Below are 20,263 nucleotides of genomic sequence, written 5' to 3'. Positions count from 1 at the left end.
GTGGAGTTTTTGTTTAGACAATCAGATTCTTGGTATAGTTTTTTCATCAGTTTCTATTTTTATTCATCTGTGGTTGCTTGGTTTGTCAGTAAATAGTGTCTGTCAGAAGAAACACCTCATCAGAAACTTCTTAAATTTTCAGTAATTGAATAGTAAATCATGATAAGTCTATTCTGTAATACTGAAAGATAAGTTTTAAAGAAAAAATTAAGCTTATCTTGGAGTTTTTTCCTTAGCTATGATGGAATATATCTGCCCAAATGGAGTATTTCTGTCCAAAAGATTTTTTTATATATAACCTGCCTTAAGTTTTTGAAATAGAATACAAAGTATCTTACATTGCCTTCAGTCCAGCTTTCAGCTGAAAAAGACAATATTTGCTTTTGATACAAGGTTTAATATATGTTACAATATTTTTCAAGTGTGTGTCCGTTTGTCATGGCATCAGAGCTAATACATTGCAATACTAAATGCTAATACTTTTATTTACTATACTAGTTAGGACATAAATTTATAATAGCAAAAGAGATCATATCAATATAAATCAGTATTAGAGGATAGGTACTTATAGTTTGCATATAAACATATTTATAAGATCTTCATTTAGTGTTGTTTACCATTATTTTTTTAAATTATAAATTATGAATTTACATGGCTTAGTTTTATTTGTCTCAGTGGTAATTCTCACTGAGTGGGTGGTAGTATACAGTCCCTGCTGGGAGAGCCCCAAGGCTTCAGACCATACAGATTCCCTGGAAGCAGAATTTAAATCTGAGCTGTGATAGACAGCTACAGAGTGGCACTGAACTAGACTCCTTCATGGGAGCAGATGTTAGGTGAGGGAATGAAGAATATGCCTGTGCATCTTCTTTTGTGAAGGACAATTTCTAGGGTAGTTAAGATAGAGGCAGTTTCAAAATCCATCAGATGCTTTTTATATAATACACAGAATTTGATAACCTTTGTATTCAACAACAAGAGAAGCTGTGCTTTTCCAGAAGGGCTTTTGAAATCTGCTTTTTCCTCTCCTGAGGCCTGCTAGGAGGCTGTCTAGGAAAGTGAGCCTCTGTTGGCCATGTCATGGTATTTTTATAGTTTCACTCTTAGGGCCCTTCTCATCCAGCTGAGTTTTGCAATCTGCTGAAGCTCAGCCAAGATGAATTGCATCTGCCCTCACAGAACACACGTTCAGCCCAGCCAGGACATCTTCCAGTTCTGTGCACTGAGAGCTGCTTGGTGTATTCTGGGAAACACTCACAGAGAAGGCTGAGTCCTAGATTGGTTTGTCCCTTTGTCCTGTTTCCTGGCATACAATAAACTGTTGTCCCATGCATGTTTCTTCCTGAGTCAACCCCCATGAGTGATGTCCCAGCCCAGAATACTTCAGGAAGTGCAGTGATGCTGGACTTCAGAGCTGGCTCTGGTGGTGGCTGGGCAGAGACCAGTCAGCCTTGCTTCAAGTTGGCTGATAAGGGACTGTGAAGGAATCTGAGCTCTCCAACTTTGGTGATTTATTGAAGTTCTGTAGGGTCATTGGGTAGCCAAAGTCATGAAAACCCCATTTATATCCACTGGAAAAATTCCAGGGCATAAAGCCTCTCTGCACTCCTTTGCTGCCATAGTGGCACCAGCCTTAAGAGTACCTTGATGGCTTTTAGGAGCTGTTAAACTGTGCTGTGTTAATAACCCTGTGAGCAGTGCTGTTGAGATGGGCAAACCCAGAAGGAGAGCTTTGAGGATGTCCTCTTGTCTTTGGATCCTTCTATTGAACATCAGGTGTGTTTGCAAAGCAAGCTGGAGAGGTCAGCTTTGGTTTATCCATCGCTTAAAGAAGTTTAACACAATGGAAACAGCTAATCATCTCAGGGATTTTTTTGTTCTGACATAATAAATTACCTTGGGAGTATTGCTAGTTCTTAATTGGAAGTGAAGGAAGTAACCTGGAAAAGGTGAAATTGCAGTGATTGTGCTGTAAGTGAGGGTTGTGGTGAAATTGTAAAGGAGTTGGCTACAGCAGGAGTGGATAACTCATTCCTATTTGCAGAAATAAGCTGGTTAGATTAGATTCTGATTTTGTTTGTACATGGTATTATTTTGATTGATTTGTATGGATTTTGTATTTTTCACTGGCAGAATGAAAGTTTATGTGTGGGTTTATTAAATGCCATTTTTAAATAATTAATAATAGCAAAAAAATAGAGATGAACTTATGCCACCAGTTACTTCTCTTGCTGTGCAGACATAGAAGAGGTTGTTTTTTTTTTTTTGATCAGACACTTTTATTTTAGTGAAGTCTGACCCTTGCCTTTTTAGAATTCAGAGGAATGAAAAATAACAAATGTAGATGTTTATGTGTTTGAGGTGAACTTTTTTTATTAGGAAATGTTTTAAAAGGGTTGGTGAAAAACAGAACTGAAACTAAGGTTTCATTTCTCGTGCAGGTAGGTCTATGAAAGATAAGCAGACATTTAAATTTAGGTATTTCCTTATGATAACAAATGTTCCAAAGTCATTACCAACTCAACAGATCTTGCTGACATCAGGCTTCTTCTCACACAGTGTTGTTTTAATCCTTTTTTTTTCTAGGAAAAAGAGAAGAAGTACATGCTGCCTTTGGACAACTTGAAAGTGCGAGATGTGGAAAAGAGCTTCATGTCCAGCAAACACATCTTTGCACTGTTTAACACAGAGCAGAGGTAAGAAAATGTGCTATTCTGCAGATACTTCTATCAGATAGTATCTAGCTGAGCATTTTAATAACTGTGAGTGCACTTCTGCTGTTTCCACCATGTTGAGTCCACAAGGTCTTGATATTCTTGATTTATTTGATATTCTGCTTTGCTGTTGCATAACCATGGGATGAGAGATTGGTGTCCTCCGAGCCACTCGTGGGGTGAAACAGCTCCATGATGAGTCAGCCAGTCCTTCCTTATGGCTGAATAATCATCTCCTGATCCTATTTTTGTTTTATTTGGCAGTCACCTAGGCTTACCAAAACATTCATGACTTCTGTAACTTGTGACCAGATTCAACTGGTGTAAATCACAAAAGTGTCATTGCTTTTCACTTTCTCCAGTGGAAAATCTTGCCTGTCACTAATCTCGGGACTCATTTGATTGTTTGTTTGGGTTTAAACACTGCTGAATGGAGTAAAAATAGATTCCTCTACTTATTTAATTAATAAAATCCTTGCCTTTTAGTTTTTGCCCCACACTTTTCCTCTCAGACTCTTCTCTGTTTTAAGTGGTGCGGGTGCTCTATGGAAGCTACTCCTGATGCACAGCCAGCTCAGTTTCCTTAAATGTTACAAAAGACATAAAAGTGATGAGTAATTTTTATTTTTTTAACGGAGGAAGAGAGTTGCCTTTGTAGTTGTCTCAGGGGAATTGCATTTTAGCAGATAGGGGACAATTTCTCTAAGCTTTTTTTCAGGCAAATGTAGCATGCATAGATGACCTTATTTCCCTCTTCTACTAAATTCCTTCACACCTGATTCTCCCTCACATCACTAAAGCTTGGCATTACCCATACTCAAGATGATGAGGGCTGGATGTGGCTCTCTGCAGAGGCAGCTGTCTTTGCTCCAGTCTGGCCAGACATAGTGGCCAGAATTTCAGAAGCAAAGAGTGCCCCTCCCTCCTGCAAAGCAAAAGCAAAGCGCGGGATTTCTGGGCTGTCAGGTTTCTGCTGACCCCAGGAATGTGAGGCCACAATGTCATGCTCAATCTGAACCAGCCCAGGAAGGCTCTGCCTGTGTCTGCTGCCACCTCAGCCAGCCTGCATGGTCTGCCAGGAGATGCCCTTTGAAAGCACGTCACACACATACTGGCTGGGAATAACATTTCAAATGCTTGAGCACTTGTGTTTCTGGAGCACAGAAAAAAGCTTTGAAAAGCTTTTCATGTTCTTAAAAACAGAAATGATCTTTGGATGCTAGAAATGAATGTAATTCTGATGGTTCTGGCTGTAGATGTGTGTGGATCCATCAAGAAAGATAACTTTGTCCTGGTGGCTTGATAGCAGCTGGACATATTAGGTTACTTCCATGAGAAATTTGTTAATTTAACTCATTGTTTCTCTTTTGGTTCAACTAATGGCTTTGAGTATTATCATCATCATAAATATTAATCATTGAACTGCTGTGAAAATCCAAGAGAAGCATTTTCATTGACAAGTTTGGGATTTATTTAGGTGGTATATAGCGGTACATTCACATTTTCCCTTGATCTTCATCCATACTAGACATCAAGGATTTCAAAATCAAATGTCTAAAATGTTTGCCATGTCTGTAATAGCCCGGCCTCTTTGGGCTCTGAGTAGGCCCTACAGCCTCTGCAAGCTGCTCTAAAAACATCCTTACATCCACATGGGCATGTTAAGACATGACAGCACAGCAGTAAGAACACAAAATACCTTTGCCTTCAGAGAGGCAGATCATGGAGTCAGTCTTGCAGCTTTAAGGGAGGCAAAATTGTTTTTGAAGAAATATTTATTGAATTCTAATTAAAACAGCAGTTTCTCTGTTACTGTAAAACAGCTGATTTTTGATATTTCTAAAAATCTGCCTCCTGGCACAAATTGATCAAAAAAAGATTGGTATCACTTTCCACTGAATCCTGAATTCATAGATGTGTCAGCAAAAACAGGAATATTGGTTCTTGAGTAGAGTGATCTGGCTGGGGACTGTCCCCTATCCCACATTCTTAAGGAAACTGAAAGAGAGAATTGATAAAAATACATTGAAATACGAATTCTTATAGTTGTTTTACTTTGTGGTTATCTTTGAATCTTGGTTTCTGATGTCTGTGTGTGTGAGTATGTCTTGCTTTTCAAAGATCGTTTAAAAAAATTAATTTAGTTTCTGGCTGGCTTTTTTTTTTTGGGGGGGGGGTTGTTGGTTTTTTTTTTTTTTGTTGGGGGGTGGTTGTTGGTTTTTTTTTTTTTGTTGGGGGGTGGTGGAGTGGTTGCTTTTTTTAATTAAAAAAACCTTAGCAACTGAGAAATCAGCTTTCAAAGTCTGCCCACTGAAGGTTCTGGTTATGGAACCATTTTGCTATTTAAGATGTAGATCATTAAAGAACAAAGGCAAAATCATCTGTTCCAGCTTCCATGATAGCATGGAGATTATTCTGTATCTCTTTTTCCCTCCCCCCATAATCTGCAGCATGTTTTTCCTTTACTATGAAATCTTTCTTAATGTGCAATTAAATTATTTTAGTTTTCAAGCAAAAATCCTTTAGGAGAAGAATTTTAATAAGCTTGTTCTCTTTTTCATTCCCAGCCCCTCACTGCATAGGTATTTGCTCCAGCCATATGTTTCTGATACTGTACATTTCAATAGTTTCCTGGATTATGCACTGCATTTTTTCCATTTATGAAAACCTTTCCAGCTCTGAAATATAGTTACCAGGAAAATACTCATTTCACTGCATAGAAGGAAAAACCATCTTGAGTTAGCTGAGACTGGGGGTAGATGGAGAAGAAAACTAACAGTATCTGTCATTTTGATTTACTGCAGAAGTCAACAGTTCTCTGACAGGAATCAAATGTGACTTGGTAATGTAGAGTAAATGGAGACTGTGACGATTGATTTCACAGTGAAGATAAATTCTCATGAAATGAACATAATTGTGTGTTTATGAAAAGGCTGTGTTGTGAAATAATTAAATTATTTTCATGTTACTTTCTAATTAAATCTTTAAAAAAACAACAAAAAAAAAAAAAGGTGAGGGTGGGAAAAGGAAAACATAGCCTGAAATAGTTACAGTATTACTTAGCTGGGAGGTTAGGTTTGTTTTTCTGCAAAGTAAGTCATACATTTAAAGTTTTTGAATGGGCTGTCTACTTAATTTATAGACACTATGGAAGGCCTTTGTAATGGACTCCTCTAGTTTCCTTACCTTAGAAATAGTAGATACTAAACAAAAGTAAATTTGAGTGAGTGCCCTGTGATTCCTGGATCATTTTGGCAGCATGAGCCTGCCTTTAGTAACTGAAGTTGAGCTGTGGGTTCAAGCAGTGTGTGTCTAACCTAAAGCTGTCAAGTGAGTGCTATTCTGTGTTAACCATCTTCTCCACAGGAAACTCGTGGCAAGTCTGGCTTTTTTTAGACTGGAAAAAGAGATCAAATATATTGAGTACTTTAAAATAATTATGCTATAGGAAAAGAAAGAATGTTTGCAGTACTGCTGTAGAGCTCACTGTGAAGTTGTGTAGCCACTGACTTTCTAGGCAGAGCTGAGAATGGAGATGAGAGGATTTTGTCAGCATCTCAACTCACATTCAGTAGATTAACCTGTCATGTTCGCATTGCTGAGTGGGTAAGACTCTTGTTCAGAGCTCAAGAACAAAGAAAACAAATTCTGTCCATCCCAGAAAGTTTACTGTCCTTACAGGATTTAATTCCAAATACTTGATTTATTCTCTGTGTAGTTCTTGTAAAATTATTCACTTCTTGGTGCTTTTTCTGTTACCCAAGGACTGTAGGCTGGGACAAGAACTGTAGTCTTAAATATGTCTCCCTTAAGGATCTGTGCAAGTCCTACCTCTCCATCTCCCCTGAGAAGGGCAAGCAGTTGTTGATCTTGTCCTTTTGATCCACATGGTACTATTTTGACAGATAGTCTGTTGTTCTAAAGTAATCTCTTGTCCTTGCAGTAGCCTAGTTACATTTTTTTCCTGATTTACTGGTCAATAAATTGTTGTATTACTGTATTACACCTCGATTTATGTACTACTTCCCTTTTAATTGAAGAAATTATGCTGAGTTTAAAAACCTGTCTTCATATGCTAGAAGCAGAGAAAAAGCTTCTTTCCACCTCCTCTCCAACTCTGGAGAGATGAATTCTCTTTTATAGGAGTAGGGATTCTACTAGGTACAGGCTTTGGGGGTTATAAATGGGAGCAGGCTGAAGTGTTTGTTAAGTTACTGACTTTTTTTCAAGCCTACTTTACCAGTAGTGGGAGTAGCAACCACAGAGTGAGGAAGGGTTACCTGGCGGATCAGTAGCCTTCCTCTGCTCCCCTTCAGACTCAGTCCTTTCCTTGGAGCCAGAGGAGCAGAACCAATGGGTGAAATTCTGCCTTCCTTTCAGAAGAAGAGGCCCCCAGTTCTCGTGTCTTTTCCCTCCTGCCCAACCAGTGATGCCCTGTGCAGGCTGACCTAAAACAGAGGCTAGACAGAGCTAAAGAATAAAGCAGGGATTTATTAAAAGGATCTCCTCAATGGATGCACCTTGGGCAGCACAAGAGCCCAGCCAGGGCTGCACCCAAGATGGACCAAAATGGTCACAAAATGGACAACAGCTCACGGGGTCTCTCACTTTTATAAGTTCTGCTCCATTTGCGTATTGGAGTTTATTGTCCAGTTCCAGCTTTAGCCCATGCAGTCCCACCCTGCTTGTTTCTCTCTCTCCAGCCCATGCTGTTTGTGCTCTTGGGCTGAGATTTGGATCATTTGTCCTTGGTCCCAGCTAGAGCAGGAATTGTTTTGTCTCCCTGCTCTGTGCAGAGAGCTCACCATCCCCTCATATGAAGCCCAGATCCACACACTAAAGCAGCACAGAACTTGAAAAATATAAAAGCTCATACCTGAGGCATCACCAGGACCCAGATGAAGCTGAGTAATGGTGTTGCTTTCTTCACCTCTGTGGTTCTGTGTGATAGAGGGGTGTGAGGGGCAATGCAAAGCACAGAACTGTTCCTTTTGCTTCACAAGACTGGGTTCCTGAGAGCAAAATGCCCTTCAGGAATCATGAAGCAGTGGGACAGAATCTGCCATCCCTGCTCCAGAGCTGCCTGTCTGTAAAAACAGCTCTTTAATCTGACAGACAGATGAATGTCCAGAGAAGAGCAAGCAAAAGGCCATTTTGAGGGCACACAATAGGACTGAAAATAGAACTGCCAGATGAGGAATTGTAGCTCCTGACTCCTGAATACACTCTGTCTGTCAGGAATCATATTGCACAGGGAGCTGTGGTCTGGTAGGACCCAGGAAATGACACTGTGTCTGCTCAGTGAGAGGCATCACTGCATGTTTTGGATAAATGTTGGCTGTGGGTTGCTCTAGAAGGGGATGGAGCACAAGTTGTTTCTGGGACTCCAAATGTACGAGAGCTGTAAGTACTGAATTTCTGGCCACGGGCAGCAACTGGTTAACTGCTATCCATATATAAGGGAAATTGGGCAAGAGCCAAAATAAAGGGAACTAGTGAAAGGAGACCGGGTCAGAGGAGGTGTTGGATAGAAGCCAGGCTAAAGGAGAAAGCCTAAAATGAGATGTATGTTTAGTTACTGTTTTTGAATTACTCAGAAAGCTAAGCGCCAGGAAGAGCTGGACTGTTAGCTATTCAGAGCCCTCTCTGTTCAAAATGGAAGAGAAAGAGTCTGTTTAATTAAAAAGCCCTACAAATTTAATCCAGAAAAAAAAGCTGCTAACCTTTCTAAACAAACCCCTAAAATGCTGGAGAGTACAATATTTAAGAACAGGAAATATATACAAACCCAAGGAATAACTAGCCTTTATTGCCAACAGCTTTCCTTTATTAAAAAAAAAAAAAAGGTTGGTGTTATTTTTTTTTTTCCTGGAATATATTCTGTTTTATCATTATTGACAAATATTTTTGACATGACAAATAAGAGAGAGTATGGTCCGGGTATTGACAGCTGGGGGCAGCTTTTGTGTCTGTGTGGCCCCAAGGCAGATTCCAGGCCAGGCTTCCATCCCTCACCACCAAAGGCATGAAACCTTCTCCTCCAGGGACTGCTGGAATATTTTAGTGGCAGTCACTGTTATTACTGTGGATTTTGGCCTGTGTGGTGTTAGTTTTGGCTGCATTTCTGTTCTGGGTTACATATAGGACTCGAGATACTTCATTGCCAAGGCTGGCCTATGTACTGAGCAGCACATCTTCTGTTCATTTGCACCTGGAAGCTGGGGGGGTTTCTGTGTGTTTTGGGTGTGTGTACTTGAAAAGACTGATATGCTTTTGGGAGAGCACTCACATGACACAGATGGCAAAATCCTTAAGTGTAATTATTTCATGACGTTGTCTCAGAGATTGTCTCCTTGGCTTTTCTGGATATTAAGAAAAAAAAGAATCTTCAGAGTTGTGTAATTAATTTTAATTAGCATTCACACTGGAGTAATCTGAAATAGTATGCCTTGATAGAAAATGTTAGTCATTGCTGTTAACTCAGAGCAGATGGCCATTTTTGTTTCTTCAAAATATATGATTTGCAGAGCTTCTGGTAGAGCTTTCTTATTAAAAAAAAAAAAAAAAAAGGTGCATATGTTCAAACCAGCCATTGTGCAATTAGAGGTGTCCAAAATCACAGACTGAGGCTAAATTTGAATAAGCAGAGTGTGCACAGTGGAGTTGCAGGTTGAATAGATAGAAAATGTACAGTTTCATCCAAGATTACCTTTCTCAGTAGCTGGAGTGTCTGGATTCTGTTATTTTCTCCCCTTTTCATTTTAGGTGACTATTCATTAAACCCATATTCTGTATGTTTTCAATTTCAATCAAGTAAGAAATACCTAAGAATTGAATCTTTTGTGGTTTTCATGGAATAAAATGGGACCAATTTGCATATAGTTCTAGATTTCTAATGTTCAATTCTGCTTCCATGCTAATAGAGATGAAATGTTTACAAAAAATCACTTTGAAATCCCTGTAAAAGAAGATATTCCTTTATCTTTCAGTCTGTGAGTAGCTTCCCTTGTGTCAGTGTGATGTTGAAGCTAAATAGGGGTTTGTGTTCTTTGGAGGATTAAAGTAGTTTTTACAGGTCCAGTTCTAAAAAATGTCACTACTGTTCTTATTGTGTAATGGTTGTTCTGTCTCCTCCCACAAGAATAAATGCTTTTTTAATTAATTTTGGTTTGTATTTTCTCTCTATGAAAATAAACTTTATGCATATCCAGTACAACTTTGGCTAGTGAAATCCAGATCCAACTCAGCCTAAAAGCTCTCCATGCACATGGTTATATGTGAGTGTGCATTAACATATATTCACACATGTTACCTGGGTTTGTAATGTGCCTGCAGTGGTTGCCCTTCAAAATTTTCTAGGCTTGCTGGAGATAAATATTTAACCTTATCTAAGTATTAAGAAATTGCAAGAGGAACAGTCCCTCTGGATGTGCAGCAGGGGATGTGCTCAGCACGTTCTGATGTGCAGCCACCACGGAGGGAACCCCTGGTGTTGCAAGGGCTGTTCTTTCTGGGTGATTTTCAGGTGTGTTATTCACTCCTGCCCCTGAACTGCAGAGATTTGGTTTCTAGGCAGGCAAGCCTTCCCTGGGCAGTGCTGACAGCCCAGGCTTCAGGTGGGTGGGAGGGAAGTCTCAGTAACTCACAGCTGGGTCAGTCTTCAAACTTATCTGGCATTTCTCACTTTCCTCTTGGGCACTTTCAAATGCCTTAATCCAGTCCTGTTAGGATTCTCTCCTGATGGGAGGAGTTCAAGAAACACCTGTGGACATTTCTGTATTAGGCCCTGAAATATACAGGGAAAGGAATCAAGAAATCAAGGTGAAAATAAAGTGAAGAAGTTGTAGGGTAAGCAAAGTCACAGCTGGGTGGCTGCTGGACCTTGAGGTGATGGGCCTGGCCTAGAGAAGGCATGTCCTGAGTGTGGAACCTTCCAGAACTGGAAATGATGCTTTTAGTCCAGTTGTCTGTTCATCCTCACGAGCAATTAGGTTGTATTTTTAATGGAAATGCAGTTCCAAGTTGAGGTTTGCTTATATAGAGTACAATAAAATCTGCAGATAACAAATGGTAGTCTTTTGTATTTTTCACTCTGGGAAAAAAAGGCAGTGTTATCAGTATTATGTTGATTTCCAGATATGCCACTATAGTTATATTTTCATGTATTATGCATGATATTTAAATTACAGTGATGAGACTCCAGGAGGAAGTGGAGTAGGTAGATGTGGTAGATGCACACAGCTTTGCAGTTTCCTCAATTATGTGTTCACATTTAGGAAATGTTAAATATTCAAGGGAAATACTACTTGCAGATGGTACTTCTAGGCATGTTCCCATTTTCTGTATCTATCTTATTTCTGCAGTCCCTTAGATTTACAGATGCCTGAATATCAGCAGGATTGGTGTTGTTGAGAGTTCATCCTTCCTGGCATCCTTTATTCTGTCATAGTCTTTGATGTCCAACATCCCATGTAGCTGCTCTAGAGGTGAGAACATGACTTCACAGTATTCCATACGGAGAACGTAGGTGAGGCTTGAGTAGTAACTGGTGCTATGCTGATGTCTTCAGCAATTTTAAGAAGTGGAAGAGAGAAGAAAACAGAAAATCTGAATTGTTTTCAAGAACGTTTTTACAGCTTTCCATGAGTGCATTCCTAATGAGTAAAACATGTTAATGTGTTTTTGTAAGATTCCACTGGTAACAGGAAAAGGACACACTCTTTTCAGAAGTTACTGAAAGAAGTTACTTGGGCTTTTTTTTCCCTTTGAAAAGTTCCTATGCTTGTCAGCCTTTCTTGGAGAAAGACAGGCAGGGGCAGTCTAGCAGCAAGGAATGCAGCTGGGAGACAAGCATCCCCTCACCTGCCCTGCTGGGACATTGCTGGGAGCACTCAGGGTGTGCATCCTTCAGTCCCTCGCTCGTGCTGTGTCTTTGGCAGTGGCAGTACAATAGAATGAGCTGCACAAAAAAGAGCTCTCAGATCCTACAGGGAGAAAAAAAGGCCTGGGAGATGTGGGGACATCAGCTGCTGGCCATGAGGTGTCCCCAGCCCCAGGAGAAGTCCTGACACAGAGACAGAATGCAGGAGTGTCAGCTCCCACGTGTTCAGAGTGCCTAGCTGAAATCCTGCTCGCACAGCCACGCTGCTTGGAGCAAGCCACAAAATGCCAAAAAGTGTAATATATAACATGACAGGCCTGAAAAAATGTTTTCTCAAGTTGGTGTCATGTTGTTTTGCTCTTGCAGATAAGTGTTTTTGGAACTTCCCTATCACTATGTTTTACAGCCTTTATTTGCTTGATTGTTATTTTTAGTCATCTTTGCTGAGAGTACCCTTTTACCATTTCAGCTTCCTAGTTCTTCAAAGTTATAGCTGCTTCATTATCTTAGCCAGAGAAGTTTAACTCAGTAAAAGTTTCTCCTAACAATAAATTAAAGCATTTTTTTCTCTGGCAATTTCATTATGCTTCTTTTTTTTTCCCTTTTTTTTTTTTTTTGTTTGTTTGTTTGTTTGTTCAGTAAATGCTGAGTTAGAGTTCCACAATATTGCAAATTGAATAAAATTCAGGTGTTTGCACAGTTTAAGGTAACAACATCTGATAAGGTCATCCAGGCTATTAATTGCTTTAAGACAGGATTAGTATTTTTGGAGTCAGGGAAGAGAAAGGATTAATTTTAAATTTCTCAATCAATAAAAGAATCCACAGAGCTTTCAGTTATTCATCCTGTCAGTGGCTTTGGCTAAACTATAGGATCAGGCCCATTAGTGCCTCTTTGTGACCTTTGGGGCTGGTTTCTGTGGGAAGGAAATGCCCTGGTGGCACTTCCAGCCTGGGTTTTGGAAGGGAGTAGTGCAAGCCTGGTGCTCAGATTTAGCCTTTGAATTTGGTGAGAATTGAATCACCAATGTAAGGAAATAATTCTGAGTATGTCCTTTATTCTTTGCAGTTTTGAATTCAACCTACAAGCCTGCTAAAAAGTACCTGATTTTGCTCTCTTCAGAGTGGGTGTGCTCTGGTTGCTGTGCTCTGGTTTTGTAGGTGATAATTTAATGATTTGGTGTCATGGCTGCTTCATGCTCAGGTTCAATTGCACTTTTTAAAATCTTTTTTTCACCTGTTTCCTGAGACTGCCCCTAAAAAGCAAGGCTGTGAGGTGCCTGGTGACATTGATGGTTAAGAGAGAATCACTTGTGAGTGGGAATTACATCAAGTCAGTTGTGTTCCAGCAGTGTGGCAGTGAAATCCCACCAGTCCCTGAATGCTAAAGAAATTTGTCTAGGCAGTGACAATATTTCCTTTTTCTACACTGAATTCAGGGTTTTTCCCTCTCAGAATATGTGGGAGAAATGACCTCTGTAGTTGCACAATGAAACCAAAGGGCCCCTTGTCATTGAGAGTGAAGCAATCTCCATCAGCCCTTCTCCTCCACAGCTTGCTGAGGGAAGAAAACAGTCTGGTTGGGGTGGAACATTGATCCTTGTGCAACTTTTAAGATCTAGCAAAATGTGCTTTCCTGACCCTTTTCAGCTAAGCTCGTGGCCTTTCCTAAAAAGACTGTTGGCTGACAAATTTACAGTGATCTGCTCTGTGTATAGAATTGGAATTCAGAAACTAATGGCTAAACCGTGAGGGGAAAATCTGTTCTGTGTATTGAAGAATTTACAAGTACCACCTTCCTACAGATGTATTTTCCCTCCTTCCTCTTTTCTTCCATTAAGTGATTCCCTGTATTTATCTCATTATGTGAACTACCTGTAAAAGGTTTTATTTAAACATGTCCCAGTTCTCTTACTATGATGAGAGACATCTGAGATTTGTTTTATTTGTTAAAAAAAAAATCTCGATTATCATTGCTGATTTTTTCCTCTTTTACTGATGATGTCTAAAACCTGGAAAGGGTATAAACTGGACTGAAAGGACTTCACATGGGAAGAAGTTGCATCAGTGATGATTTTGGTATTTATTGGTTACGGCAGCAATCTGTCACAAGCTGTGCTGTTATGTTAGCATGACTTACATGTTTGTCCTCTTCATCACAACACCCTTTTATTCCCCTAAAAGTGCTCTGTTTTAGCAAAAGCAGGAAAATGGATTTTAAGTAGTTTCACGGGGCTTTTAGCTGATTGTTATTTCCAGAGCTGTGTGTGTAGCATTCAGAGATGTTTTTAAGTACTCCGTGTAATTATTAAACAAGCACCTGTCCCATAAATTACCAAGTAATTTCTGATCCCAAATGATTTTTAATTTTAAATGCTGTGTGCATGATAGAGAGCAGTAAAATGTTAGTTTTACAATGTGGTGCTCTTTGTTCTAGGAATGTTTACAAGGATTACCGTTTCCTTGAGCTAGCCTGTGACTCCCAAGAGGAGGTGGATAGCTGGAAGGCATCTCTGCTACGAGCCGGTGTCTATCCTGATAAATCCTCAGTAAGTTAAAGCTCACTGGTTTGCCAGTTGCTGCTCTGTTTGAGTCAAAAAAACCCAACTGTGTCATCTGGGAAAACACAGTGTCTGATGCAGATATCTCAACAAAGAGCAGCCTTTTCATTGTACTGTGGTAATTCTAAAATATTCATAATGAAATATTTTAAGACCAATTTGTGCGTCAAACCTCAATGTAAAAAACCCAACCAACCACAAACCAAAGCTTCCAACGTGTTTTTCATTGGATCTGTGTAGTAAAAGCATTGAGCAATTTGGGGATTCCTGAGCTTCATTGTTTCTGTTAATGTTTTCTAAGGTAAAGATGTGCTTTGAAGAGTTTATTCCCTCAAGCTCTGGATTACAGAACTGACAGAAGCATTCCAGGCAATCGTGTATATTTATTTTACTTATTCACTGCATCATTTTTTGTGTATGAAACACATGCTAAACCTTTCCAAAGGCAATTTTACTCAGCTAATCATCATGTGGAGCAAATGGAACAGGTTACAATAAAAAAGCCTCTATTCATTTACTAGAAATGACAGAAAGTTGGGAAACAGAGTATGTCCAGCTACTATTTAATATTTTTTGGACCTGGATATCTTGGTGTTTTACTTCAAGTGAAGGTTTGAGATGTATCCAAAGAGAAGGCTGACTAGCAGAAATACCTGGCATTTGAGCCTTTAAAATTTCTGTAAGGCACAACTCACCTTTCTGCAGTGACTGCTGGATGCCTTTGTTAGTGTTCAGGAACACATAATCACGAGAAATGATTATATGCAGGTGCTTTTATTGAAGAGCTCTGGGTGTCAGGGGTAAAGACCCAAATCTGACTCCGACATAGGTTTGGGATGGATATGCTTTTATATTCTATCGTTATATAACTTTCATGTTAATTATTAAACTTATATTGTTCTATAGTATACATAGGTTTCAGCCAAGCATGGCCACCTTAGACTAGGAACATACAGTTTCTCATTGTTCTTCTTATGATTATACAATAATTATTTTAATCACTAAACAATTATTTCAGCTAGCAATTATACTACTTACGCAGGTAAAACACAAGGCTTAACATTTCAGAGTTTATCTTAGCATTTTCCAGGGTGCCACTATCACCTTTGGCAGAAGATCTGCTCTGAGGAATGATGCTTTGATTCTGATGAATTTGCTCTTCTTCCTGGTTGTTTTCCATGGGAAGGCCAGGTTCCTTGAGTCCAGGGTTGTGGGCTGTCTTCATCTTTTTCTTCCCTTGGTTGTGATGCCTGCATGGCTTCCAGTCCGATTCTTGTCTGCATCTCCTCCAGGAGCTGTTCATGCAAACAAGCTCAGCTTCTTCTCTTCATACACAGTTTCAAGACTGCCATAAAAAGATAAATAAAAAATTCTTATACTAGTGGATTCTCCACTTATTATAGAAATAAACAGTGATGATGGTAATGATGATGATTTTTTTTTAGAGAATAGTGCAAATATGTATTTAGCAGGAGACCTACCAGGTATTAGAGACTTTACCTTTAAAAAGTAAAACAGTGTTGGTGAGTTTTCAGTATGTTGCCTGTTCCAGTAGATCTGTTCCTACCTAAGAATATCAGAAGCCATGTAACAAGGATTTGTTATGAGAGGTTACCTAATTAATTACTTGGACAAATATTCTGTGTTGCTTTGGTTTTTTCCTTGCTTAGGTTTTAATAATGATTTCACAAAAGACTCTTGCTGCCTCTGGTTTAATCTTGTGTTCTGTGATGGTTTTATCATATTGGTATATCTGGTACTTTGTCCTTAAACAAGAAAGACTAGTTAGATTTCTGAACTTCTCTCTTCCTGTCTCTCCCTTCTCCCTGAAAATACTTGGTATTCAAAATATGTTTACAAAGAAATCTTGGTTTTGTTTAAAGTTGGTCTGTCAAAGGAGTCTTAGATGCAAGATGAGAGACTTCCTTGAAAGAAGTAGAAGGGAGTCAAAATACAGTTCTCCTTTGAGCTGGAATTATCTTTTCATTATAAAAGAGTAAATATTATTGTTCTAAGTGCCTGTAGTTTGAAATTTGCCCAGTAGTTTATCAAGCTGTTCAGGAAAGATGCTCTGTGCTACTCTAGGCCTCCAAAACTTTATTCCTAAGGAGGTTCAAATGTGGGCTGTGAATCTGCTGTTCAGAATTTTGAATTTTGCAAAGCAAAATCTCTAAGGCTCCAGGTACCTTAGAAGATCCAGTGGACCCTAAATAAAAATGAGCAGCATTTCATGGAAATCCTGTCCATGCTCCTCAGTTTCACACCTTCCTCTGACAATATAAAATTGTTTTAGAGACACCCCCCAGTCTTTTATTCTCCTTCAAAGATTCAGAGACTGTATTTTTAAGTAGGAGCGACTGCCAGGAAATGGCAGCAACTTGAGTTTACTTCAGTGCTTCCCCCCAACTTCATGATCCCAGAATTGAAAAGGCAAAGAGGTGCCTAAGCCCCTTCCCAGACCAAACTCCTCTCTCTCTCTTTTACCTGTGAGGCACACCTGGGAACTCTGGGTATCCAAGGCTTTGGCATCAGAAGCAAAATTGCTGCTTGGAAATGAAAACTGAAGGAGAAGTAGGAATCTGGCACTGATTAAAGAGCTGTTCTGAATTCTCACCAATGGCAAATCTCTCAACTAAGAATATTCATTTTTCTGCTGGTTTTTTTTTTAGTAGTGCTACATACAGTTGTTTGATTACAGTGCTAATGGGGCTCAGTACTTGCTACCACTAACATAGAGTCTCTGCTGCTCATTTAATCCTGCTCATTTAAAGTCCAAGGTTCTAGATTTATAATCTTTCTTTTTGCCTAAGCAAATCTCATTAATATTTTAAGGCCATATATCACCCCCTTCCTCCATTTCCTTGCTTCATTTTGTTTGTTTTTCCTGTCCCTCTGTCCATGGGGATGCACAGTGACTGTGTTCCCATATTCACTGTCCCATGAATTACCTCTGATCAGCCCTCAGCATTGCTCTGAATTCTTTACAGTTTCCAAGTGCCTTCCTTCCCAATCCATGTGCCTTTGTGAGGCCGTGGGCTTTGACAGCCACCCAGATAGCAATGAATCAGTGTTTTTATTTTTCCAACCCATATGCAAGTCAGCTTGTTTGATATAAATCATCCTGTGGCCAATTCACTTTGAAATGGGATATCCATTTACCAGCTGACTTTGCTGCTGGCTTTCTGGACGATGCATATAAAACCCTCCTTTTTTTGTTAAAAAATGACTACAACGTTGTGACTAACCTTTCCAGACTGTATTTCTCAACTGGTGTAGGCTGGTGTTTATTTTGGCTGGCCTCCCACTGTATAATATACGCTGTTCATGCCAGCTCATGGCAAAACTCACAATTAAACCAAAATAATAGCCCAGATGTTTGTCGTAACTTGCTCTGCACACTTTACCTTGTTAGCACCGCCCATTCCTTCTCCCCCTGTGCCCCCGATGCCATCTCCTCCTTATTTTTTTTACTAATCTAAAAATTCAACATTTGGTTTTTAAAATGCTTTGAATCATGAAACTTTCCATTAGCTGGCAAGTTGTAGGGAATGGTTGTCGTGGAAGACTCAGCGGAGCTGGTTGCTTTGAGTACTGGAATTTCAGTGTTCCCAACACATGAAAATCCCTCTGGCTCCCATCCCCATCCCCATTCCCATCTCATCCCATCCCATCCCATCCCATCACTTTGGGCCTCGTTTTCTTCTCCCTTGTATTTGTATCCAGCGACTTCCCAGGAGCTGCTCCTGGTTTGCACAGTGAGGAAAACAGCTCTGCTGAACATTTAAGTCCTTTGTGAATGTCCTGTGTTCCCCTGGAAGCTGTCTGACTGCAGGATTCAGTGAATGTTCCCTGAGTCAGTTCCTCATTTGGCTCGAGCCATTTCCAGAACTGTACAAGTTAGGCTGAATGTATGTAAAATAAATATAACTAACATTTCTTTTTTCCCCTCTTTCTTCCGTGCTGCATCCCACAAAGGGGATCAACAAAGTAAGTTGTTTGTCCTTTTACAAATTCCTTTTGTATCCTGTCTGAAGGACTTTGTAATGAAAATTAGTTTGTCTTTTAGTTCACACAGCTATTGCCTGCATGCTCTTAACAGGGAAATGTGATTAAAATGTGGGTGCAAAAGTGTCTTCAAGAAAGAATATAACTGGCTCTTTGTTTTAATTTTGGGGAAAGAGTGTTAAGTGTTGCTGAGCTGTTTTTAAGGAGGTTCAGTAAGAATGCTTCTATAAAAGTATTGGGCCCAAAGATTATGAATTTATAGTAATAAAGACCTTCTGAGGAAAGGTTACTACAGTCTGATGAAACTCATTACAGCTGGGTTTTCTGACCATACATCAAAGCTTGTATTAATGGGCAGTTATAAAAACCCAGCACTAAAGTCTTAAATAACAGATTTGCTGGCGTTGTTGGCTAAGCTGAACTAGATCAGTGTACTGGCTTTGAAGGTGCCTTAAAATGGATGGAGGAGGGTGGGGTCAACATTTGACTTGGCTTCTAGACCCTTGATGTGTTCCAGCTGGACAGCAGCAGAAGGGTGTGGGGTGTGGAGAGGGAGAACTGAAATATGCATGGTAGGGTTTTTTTTTGAAAGTAAGCAGCACATAAAAAGACAGCTTTGCTGATGTTGATCTGATAAACGAATAATCATGCAGTTCCCAGGGTTGGGACTTGTTAATGCCATTTTTACTGGGCTTAAGAATGGAAGTTTCACATCTCACACTTTGGAATAAGATTCAGAGAGAATTTGTCATACCTCAGAAAGGAGTTATACAGTTTTTGTGACTTTTTTTCCCCCCTCCTTCCTGTTTTGGTATATTAACCCTTAGGAAGATGAATCTGGAGCATCAAAAGATGCTTCAGAGCAAATATTGAAAGTAGCCTTTGAATATTGCCTGTAGCATCTCTTTGTGAGCTGGAAGTTTTCTGGGATATTTGGGAAAGACCCAGGTGGGTTTTAAATGTTTTGATGGTTGAGGAATTTTGTCTGCTTGTAATTTTTGTATTTTTAACCAGTTTTTGACCACTCCTCTCTCCACAGTGGCTGGACTCAGAAGCACCAAAAATACTCTGTTTTGTTGGCCTGCCTGAGAAAAGGTGCTCTTAGTGTTGGGTGGGGAGGAGTTAAGAGAATTGGTGAATTGATGGCATGGAGAGAGGGACTTTACATAGGAGGTGGTGTGAAATGTAAATGTTAACTGTGTACACTAAAATGTCAAGGTAGTATTTATAATGTTTCTTTACTACATGCTGGCTTAAGGCTGTGCTGCTGCAGGGGATGCTGCTCTGATCTCAGAGGAGACTGTAGGTGCTCTGTTAAGGGAAATGGGGAGAGATGGGACACCACTGAGCTCTTGGTGCTGGCACAAACTGAGTCTGGAGGTCAGGAGCTGCATGGACCTGCTCTGTTCTCCAGAGCTGTGAGCTGTGGGGACCCCAGGGAGGTCAGCACCAGAAGCAGCTGACAGATTTCAGCAGGATACCCATGAGCAGGGAGAGGAGAATCCTGTGAGATGTGAGGATTTGGGAGCTCTTAACTCTTCCTTCATTCTGAACCAAGGGCAGCTCTTGCTGTAGGTTCAGAAACTCCATCTGGCCTGGGTTGCCATCCAGAAGACAACTCCAAAAGAAATCTCCAGGAAACCATCCTGATCCTTCTCTTTGACCCAGTTCCTTGTAAGCATTCATGTCTCATCGTCTGTGTGTCCCCCTTCTCCTTCACACAGATCATTCCTGCTGGAGTCTGGAGATCACCTGATCCCAGCTGGACAGATAGAACCAAGCTGCAGCTGCCTGCAGAGGCTCAAACTCCACAATCTTGAGATTTCTGTACTCAGTGGAGTTGGAAAATGACATGGATAAACCTGAGAGGTGACCAGAGAGTTTCTGAGAAGAGGTCAGGGGGGAGAGGAATGGCAGATTGACAATGACAGTGTCTTAAAGCTTCTTATGCATTTTTATGCTAAAAAGCTGCAGAATCATTCCTTACTGTCCTGGCACAGCTTTCCTGGGTTGCTCCCAGAGCTGTAACCCTCCTCCAGTACTGCCCAGTGTGCTGTTCCTGCACTGGATCCTGCCATGTGTTCATATGTCAGGATCCTGTAC

General features: G+C 40.1%; 1 protein-coding gene across 5 annotated transcripts in view; it reads left to right on the top strand.

Moving 5' to 3' along the window:
* DNM3 (dynamin 3) overlaps nucleotides 1-20,263 on the top strand; it is a 171,593-nt gene that overhangs the window by 101,775 nt on the left and 49,555 nt on the right. For 4 of the 5 annotated variants that reach the window (XR_009487550.1, XR_009487549.1, XM_059854656.1 and 1 more), the window contains 2 exons: nucleotides 2,587-2,696; nucleotides 14,032-14,143. Coding sequence is in view for 3 of the 5 variants with exons in the window: in XM_059854656.1 (XP_059710639.1) it covers nucleotides 2,587-2,696; nucleotides 14,032-14,143 (222 nt within the window). In the remaining 2 variants the exon portion in view is untranslated. The remainder of the gene's footprint in view (nucleotides 1-2,586; nucleotides 2,697-14,031; nucleotides 14,144-20,263) is intronic. The other variant, XM_059854657.1, reaches the window with a different exon arrangement.

Source organism: Haemorhous mexicanus, chromosome 9 (genome assembly GCF_027477595.1).
Source record: "Haemorhous mexicanus isolate bHaeMex1 chromosome 9, bHaeMex1.pri, whole genome shotgun sequence".
NCBI lineage: Eukaryota > Metazoa > Chordata > Aves > Passeriformes > Fringillidae > Haemorhous > Haemorhous mexicanus.
Note: the sequence above shows the minus strand (reverse complement) of the source record. Positions and strands in the feature narration are given on the sequence as shown.